This window comes from Pelophylax lessonae (genome assembly GCF_965119305.1).
Source record: "Pelophylax lessonae genome assembly, chromosome: 4".
NCBI classification, from domain to species: Eukaryota; Metazoa; Chordata; class Amphibia; order Anura; family Ranidae; genus Pelophylax; species Pelophylax lessonae.
The window spans coordinates 477,987,478-477,996,006 of record NC_138771.1 but is presented as its reverse complement, the minus strand read 5'-3'; the positions used below and the strand labels follow the sequence as shown (position 1 = coordinate 477,996,006).

Sequence of the window (8,529 nt, the reverse complement as noted above, 5' to 3'; positions counted from 1 at the left end):
AAATGTTAAAGATCCCAACCGTTTATACGCATATCACAGTGCGATCTGACATTTCAGACAGGATCGGATCATACAAGTGGGAACGACTGTGCAATCCTATCCTGATGCAGCTGAATAAATGCATCATGTGCGACTTTTGTGCGAGTGCAGTGCGAATTGAGACATACACTTTGTATGGCTACATTCACACTGAACACGCACACAAGTCGCACATGACCCTTTATTTCTGATGTATCAGGATTGGATGGCACAGTTCTTCAGACTTGTGTAATACAATCCTGTGGAAAAAGTAAGTGGCGGGTCACCCTTATGCGATGCAGGAAGGATGCAAAGTCGCAGACTTCCCGCATCGCATAAGTGTGACTCGACACTCAAGGTACTAGCAGTCCTAGGATTCAATATGGCATTGATATTGGCAGTAGAAATCAGTGTAGGGAGATCAGTGTAATCTATAGTGTATTGCTTGTTCGTTGCTCTAGTTCACTTTCCATTACTTATATATATTACACTTTGAGATGAACAATGATCAAGTTTCACATAACACTGACATATCCTAACATTGGTGGGCAGTGAGAAGGATGTCATAAATGAACACAACATAACAGGTGTAGGTACGTTGTTAATACCCTAATGTATTATATTAAATATATAGTATGGGCAACTTCTGGACAAGAACCACCAATGTAAGGTGACATTAGATGAACCTTGGGTGTGACCTAGTTCTCAATGTGACAGGGTTTGTGTAAATTTTGTGGGGTGCAGAAGGCCCTTGTATTTACACCACTGGCTCAAAAATAACACATGGCCATCATCACTTTGGATCAGCTGGTGAGAGACTACAGTAAAGAAACACACTGATGAATGTATTAACCCTTCCAAAGTCACACATATATAACACATGATTAACCCAAATAATTGTGTTTGGCATATGTGCCCAAATGATTAGAATCCACAATACAGAATCATTGCAATTTTGGTTTAATGTGTTGAAAAATAAGATATCTCTGACATTTATCTTGTGTGTCAAATCGATAACAAGATTAATGTGTGTGTGACAGTGATTGCTGCCAGGACACAGCTCCTCTCCCCACGAAATAGTCCAGTTATTCCTGGCGGATCTGACGGGCCCTGTGTGATGCCAATGCTGACCGTCCAACTTCCATTGACGTCATGGACTCCACTTGGTTAGAAGGTTGGGCCTCTCCACTTGTACCTGGCATAGCAGGGTCAATATCCAGTTGCTGCAATACATAATTTTGTGCATTCCTGCGTAGGAAGTTGTGCAAAATGCAGCAACACAAGACCACATTATCCACTTTGTACAGTGCCAGGTTTATGGACGTCAGGAATATCCGGAACCGGTTGGCCATTATCCCGAAGGCATTCTCAACAACTCTGCGAGCTCTGGACAACCGGTAGTTGTAAATCCTTTGGTCTGGGGTGAGGTTCCTCTGAGGGTAGGGCTTCATGAGATGCTCCCCAAGCGCAAAAGCCTCATCTGCGATAAACACAAAGCTCATACCCTCAACAGTTTGCTCCCTGGATGGCAGGTTCAGAGTGCCGTTCTTTAGACGACGAGCGAACTCCGTCTGATCAATAACTCCCCCATCCGAATTGCGGCCATTTTTGCCAATATCCAAAAAAATAAACTCATAGTTTGCATTAACTATGGCTAGCATGACTATACTAAAAAAACCTTTATAATTATAAAAAAATGTGCCGGAATTCGGAGGGGGGACAATGCGGACGTGCTTCCCATCAATAGCACCCCCACAATTGGGAAAATTCCACTTCTCCAGAAATTGATCAGAAATCTCCAGCCATTGCTCTGCGTTTGAAGGAAACTGTGGGGAAAAAATAAAAAAAAAATAATTAGTGCTTGAGCACATCACATTATTAATTACACACACAGTTGTCTGTTAAATGCTTATGCAACTTGTTAAAAAAATAAACAACAGGAAGGCAAAGGTTTGGATTTGGGGATGTAACATCTACATACATTTATTTTCAACCTCCTATTGTTCTTATATTGTAAAGGGCCATACACACTATAAGATTCTCAGAAGACTTTTTCGTGCAGATTTACCTTTTCTATGTAGTGCAAGGGCCTACCAGATTGCATAGGATTTGAAAGTGTTTGTTGGACCTCATATTATTTGGGTTTGGTAAATCGGAAGGATAAATTGTTCTGACAATATTCTAGTGTGTATGGCCCATTATACTCACCAGCTAGAGCTGAGATTTACAAACTACGGCCCTCCAGCTGTTGCAGAACTACACATCCCATGAGGCCTTGTAATTCTCTGACATTCACAGACATGACTAGGCATGATGGAAATTGTAGTTCCTGAACAACTGGAGGGCCATAGTTTGAAGACCTCTGAGTTTGAGCTTTGGTATATGCTGACTTTGAGATTTAGCATGTGGGTGGGGGATGGGTAAGTAAAACTGGGCATTTATACATCAATAAGGGCTTGTGGTCAGTGAAGGTTTTAACATCATTACATAAACATAAACAATCATAGGTGGGAATGGATGGACTGATGTATTTTAGATAAATCAGAAACTAGGTAATAAAACATTGGCCAAGGAATAATTGTTTGAGGGAAAGCAATAAAATTTGAAAAATTCTACATACTGTTAACAGGCAATGCGTTTAGGGACACATAGGAGAGAATGGTGGGGTGGTTAGTGGGTAATTTTACAAATGGTTAAAGATAATCTACATCTTTACTACTATGTGCATGCGGACAGAGGGTAGTTTACAAATAATGGCCTGTATCAATTGCTGTACATCCAAAAACCTAATAATTCGGGTGAAACTACTAATACATGTAATGTAAAAAAATAAACATACCTTGATATAGTCCTTCTGCAAGACCTTGATGATGGCAGAGCAGGTCTCAGGGATGATGACTCCCAGTGCTTGGGGGGAGATGCCTGTGGTGAACTTCAGATCCTGCAGGCTTCTCCCTGTTGCAAGATACCTCAACGTCGCAATTAACCTTTGCTCAGGAGTAATTGCAAGCCGCATACAAGTATCCTGCTTCAAAATATAGGGGGACACCAGGGCAAGAAGACGGTAAAAGATGGGATCCGTCATCCTCAAATAATTCCTGAAGTCATCAGGATTATTTTCCTGGAGCTCCCTCAGCAAGGACATATGAGAAAATTGATCACGGTTAAGCAACCAATTTTTCGTCCAGGAGGTCCGCTTCTTCTTCCTATTGCTCGTACGTCGTCTCAGAGCCAAAACTCCAACACTAACGACAGCAACGGACGAATTCACGGTCGCCATAATAAATTCTCGAACGATGTCTCGGAAAATAGCGAAATGTCGTCAACCAAACAAATGCTACCGAAATCAGCGCGAGATGCCCAGAAGGGTCACGGCCAAACACTCACTTCCTCTTTTGTAGCGGCGAACGTGCGTGGAACTTAGTGACGTCATTTTCTGTCGGCAGACAAATGTCCTGGGCAAGTTTTGAGCACTTTTCAACAGACAAACAACAAACACGCCAGCCGCGAACATTTGTAGGACGTTCTGTCGGCCGACGATCGGTACGTGTGTACGGGCCTTTAGTCTTAGGACTAAAATGGCATTTTAGTTTTAGTCCCATTTTAGTCTTCTGCAAGTGTTTTAGTTTTAGTCGTATTTAGTCGAATAAAACTCCAGTATATTTTAGTCGACTAAAACGCCCTACATTTTAGTCGACTAAAACTCATTTTAGTCATCTATAATCAAATGGGTGTAGTTCAATTGTAATTTGTAATGCATTATTTAAGCATTTCTCTACAATTTCCAAACTCATTATATACTACTGCTGGTCCTGGAGTGAAAAATCTAATATGTTATTATTTATGCTTTGAGCATGCACCAGTGTTAATTTTTGGCAGCAAATTTCAATTTAGTTTTAGTTATAGTCTTTTGACTAAAATGCCATTTTAGTTTTAGTCGTATTTTAGTCTTAAGACTAAAATGCCATTTTAGTTTTAGTCGTATTTTAGTCACCTGAATTGTGTTAGTCGACGAAAAACGTTTTAGTCGGTTTTAGTCGACGAAATTAACACTGGTCTGATCGCATGTGCCCCCGAGAACCCCTGGCCCCCACTCCACGCCCATGGAGGACCAGAGGGACGTCAAACATCACTTCCACCCAACAGCATTAAAGGGACAAATTTTTTTTTTAAATAACATTTCTTTTTTTTTTTTGTAAATGTGAGATGTGAGGTCACATCTCACATCGAGGAGGACCTGTCCTGCTTATTTCTATTACAAGGGATATTTACATTCCTTGTAATACAAATAAAAGTGATCAAAAAAATGTTTTTAAAAGGGACAGTGTAAAAATAAAAAATAAAATAAATAAGAAAAAAAAAATTTAAACACCCCGTCTCTCTGAGCTCGCGTGTAGAAGCGAATGCATACGCAAGTCGCTTCCACATATGTAACAACACATGTGAGGTATCGCTGCGATCGTTAGAGCAAAAGCAATAATTGGAGCCCTAGACCTCCTCTACAACTCTAAACTGGTAACCTGTAGAAATGTTTAAAGCGAAGCCTATGGGGATTTTTAAGTACCAAAGTTTGTTGCCATTTCGCGAGCGTGTGCAATTTTGAAGCATGACATGTTAGGTATCTATTTACTCTGCGTTATATATTATCTTTCACATTAGAGAAAAAAAAATGGGCTAACTTTACGGTTTTCTTATTTTTTTTTTTATTCACATAAGTGTATTTTTTCCAAAAAAATTGCGTTTGTAAGACCATTGCGCAAATACGGTGTGACAAAAAAATTGCAACAATCTCCATTTTATTCTCTACAGTGAGGGCCCTTTCTCATGGCGCACCGTCCAAAGAGGTTGGTTCTGCTCAGCGGGGGGATCGATCCACCGATCCCCACTGAGCAGGCGGATGACAGCTCCGTCTCTGCTCTGTGTGCGGAGACGGAGCTGTCAGATCCCCGCTATCCTCTATTGGGAGATCAGATGAGAACAGACCGCCTGTCCATTCTCATCCGATCCGATCCGCCAGACGGATGGAAAATAAGGTTTTCATTCGTTCGGATTTCACGGACAGGATAGAATCGGATAGCAGTGGGTGTCAGCGGATTTCACGGACATCCCCATAGGGATGCATGGAGCATCTGATCAGGTCCGCCTGAAAAACTGAAAGGAGGATCGAATCGGATCGCCCGTGTGAAAGGGGCCTTAGTTTCTGCAAAAATTCAAAAAAAAAGTTATGGGGGTTCTAAGTAATTTTCTAGCAAAAAATACTGATTTTAACTTGTAGTGACAGAAATAGGCCTGTTCCTTAAGTGGTTCAAGCGGAGTTCCACCCATTTAATAAGTTGAGATGTACGTAATCCCCTTTAAAAATGCTTTTACCAATGTAAACTATTTTTTATTTTTTTTTTGTAAGGAAATATAGTTTTTCTTCTTTATTCATCTGCACTTCCGGGTCCTGCTGCCTATAGGCGATTACCTCACACAGCGATTCGCAAGGGCTCCTGGGATAGCGGTGTCATGTATCCCAGCAGCCCTTGCGAATCGCCTAGTGATGAAATCTTGTGTTATTTCCAGACTGGCACCAGCTTTTCTCAGGGATGTATTGCATTCACTCCGCGCCCTGTCCCGCCCCGCCTCCTCTCAGTGAGCGCGGACTGAAACCATTATATCCCGTAGAGCACACTGAGAGGAGGAGAGGCGGGGTGGAGGTGTGGCAAAGCGCAAATCGCTGAGTGACATAATCACCTATAGGCAGCAGGACCTGGAAGTGCGGATGAATAAAGAAGAAAAACGGTATTTCCTTACAAAAAAAAAAAAATAGTTTGCATTGGTAAAAGCATTTTTAAAGGGGATTACATACATCTCACATACATGGGTGAAACTCCGCTTTAACATTGATGGCAAAGGGTGCTTTTTTTTATTTAATACCTCATTGTATGTAATATGTGCTTTGTATAACATTACATTGTACTCACTTTTGTACTTTATTCAGATTCACTCTGTCACAGTCACTGTCACACACTGCTGAGATTATTCTCCTTGGTGCTGGCTGCCTGGCTTGGAGAAGCTGCTGGAGGGAGGAGGTGGGTGGAGCCAGCACTCTATGCGCGCGTGGAGGAGGAAGGAGGCTCCGCTGTGGATGCTGGGACCTCGCTCTCCTCCTCCTCCCCTCAGGACAGGTGACTTCACTGGTTGCTAGACACCAGGCGGCGATAGCAACCAGTGCACTCACTGTTTACACTGCGGCTGCGGGACTACAAGAGAAGCTTTCAGCTCCACCTCGCTGCTGGCCTGCTGGAGGAACTCGGCACTGCGTGGTGGACTGGAGTCTCTGGAGAGTGTGAGTAATATTTTCGGGGATCCGCCACTGTTTTAAGTGGAACCTGTTCTGTTAAACCGCTGTATGGTCTTGGCCACCGTGCTGCACCTCAGTTTCAGGGTCTTGGCAAACTTCTTATAGCCTAGGCCATCTTTATGTAGAGCAACAATTCTTTTTTTTTTTCAGATCCTCAGAGAGTTCTTTGCCATGAGGTGCCATGTTGAACTTACAGTGACCAGTATGAGAGAGTGAGAGTGATAACACCACATTTAACACACCTGCTCCCCATTCACACCTGAGACCTTGTAAAACTAATGATTCACATGACATCGGGGAGGGAAAATGGCTAATTGGGTGCAATTTGGACATTTTCACTTAGGGATGTTCTTATTTTGTTGGCAGCAGTTTAGACATTAATGGCTGTGTGTTGAGTTATTTTGGAGGGGACAGCAAAGTTACACTGCTATACAAGCTGTATACCCACCTCTTTACATTGTAGCAAAGTGTAATTTCTTCAGTGTTGTCAAATAAAAAGATATTATAAAATATTTACAAACATGTGAGTGGTGTACTCACTTTTGTCAGATACTGTACATGTTGCATGATTTTATTGGTTATCCAAGGGCTTCGGTACTTTCTGATTCACTGACCCCCCCAAAAAGTATGCAGATCAGAGAATAACATTTTTCTTTGACATCACTAGCTACATGCTTTTTTTGTTTTGGCTCAGTAACTCAGACAGTATGAAAGCTGAAAACAGCCAGGCAACTAGTAGTTTCAGCAGCAGGCAGGTGACTGTATCCCTCTATATATGTCAGTGGAAACTTAAAAAGCATGAAAAAAGAAAACAAATGCAGGGTTTAGCTACACTTTAAGAGCGATGCGACTTAAGTGAGATTTCCTAATTTCCTACATTCTAACTTATGAGAGACCCACTTCTCTAACCACACGAATATGTTTCATGGTTATATTCTTCCTGTGGTCACTTCCTCTACATTTATGGTCTAGTATATATAAAATACTGAGTTAGATAACCCAGACTTCAGACTGGCAGCACTCAGGATGGGCCCATATTCTCATTGGATGTTCGCTTTAATCTTAGTACTCCAAGGTACGTATTCCATCTCTCATAGTTCTGAAAAATGAGCTTAGAAAACAGTGTGAAGCCTTATTAGCAGGTTGTTGCTTTAACATGAAGCGTGCTAAAGAAAATGTAAAGTATATGTAAACTTTAACTGAATAGCATTTACCTGTAGTTTTGCTAAAGCACTGCGTATCATCAACAGCTGCCATTTTTATACGCAAAAATATTTATGTTACCTTCTTTTATTTGTTGCATTTTAGTGCTGCTCGTTGCAGACATTTCCTATCTACATGCATACACTCCATTGATGGTTGTATGGCATTTCTCAGGACAGGTTTCCTAATAGTCACAGCAGTGGATGATGCTTGTGCAATGCGCATCAGTACAAACACTCATAGTCTCCATTGGGAGAGAATGTGAGTGTGACAACGCAGGTGGGAGACAAAGACGGAGCCTTATCAACCTTTAACAGGAAGTAAATGAGCAAAGAGCTTTTGGCAGGATCAGCAGGCTTTTTTTTTTTAATAAAGGCTGAAGATTTAAAAATATAAAAAATAAGTTTTGAAATTATGTGACCTGTTAAAATGTTTAGTAGGTTTTAGTGAGTAGATACAGTATATAGTGCCATTCTTATGGTTTCAATTTATGCTTAAGGAATGCAAGATTATTCTAGTGGCCATATTGTCTGCCTAAAATATTTCACAGTAATTTATAGGTCCCTCTATAGAAGTTTTCCTAATGGTGCATTCACCTTATATATGTGATGAATGTGCTGCACCCTGAGCTTAAAGTGAAACATTTGTCTCCACAAAAAAAAGGTATGCACTTATTGGTCAGAGTGATTGTGTGCCTCAATGTTTCCTGTTCTTGGTGTTCTGCTAGTAGAACCTAAACAGTTTAAAATGTAACGTATACAATGCAAATACTTCTGTTTTTTTTTTTTTTGGGTGTTAGCTGTCTGAATCTGCCTCTTAAAGCCTGGTACATGTGGGCCAAATATCTGGCAGTTTTTGTTGAACTGGCCAATATTTGGCCCATGTGAACACCAGCCTGTCCAACAGAAGCCCACCTAACAGCCAGCTTCTGTCGAACAGGCATGTTGGAAAATCAGCATCCG

The 8,529-nt window shown here is 41.3% G+C and overlaps 1 protein-coding gene across 1 annotated transcript in view; it reads left to right on the top strand.

The window, feature by feature from the left end:
• The first annotated feature begins 7,316 nt into the window (after positions 1 to 7,316).
• Positions 7,317 to 8,529, top strand: part of LOC309554633 (uncharacterized protein) — a 104,387-nt gene continuing 103,174 nt past the window's right edge. The window contains exon 1 of the mRNA XM_082256351.1: positions 7,317 to 7,439. Within this exon, the coding sequence (XP_082112477.1) occupies positions 7,391 to 7,439 (49 nt within the window). The 5' untranslated portion in view covers positions 7,317 to 7,390. The remainder of the gene's footprint in view (positions 7,440 to 8,529) is intronic.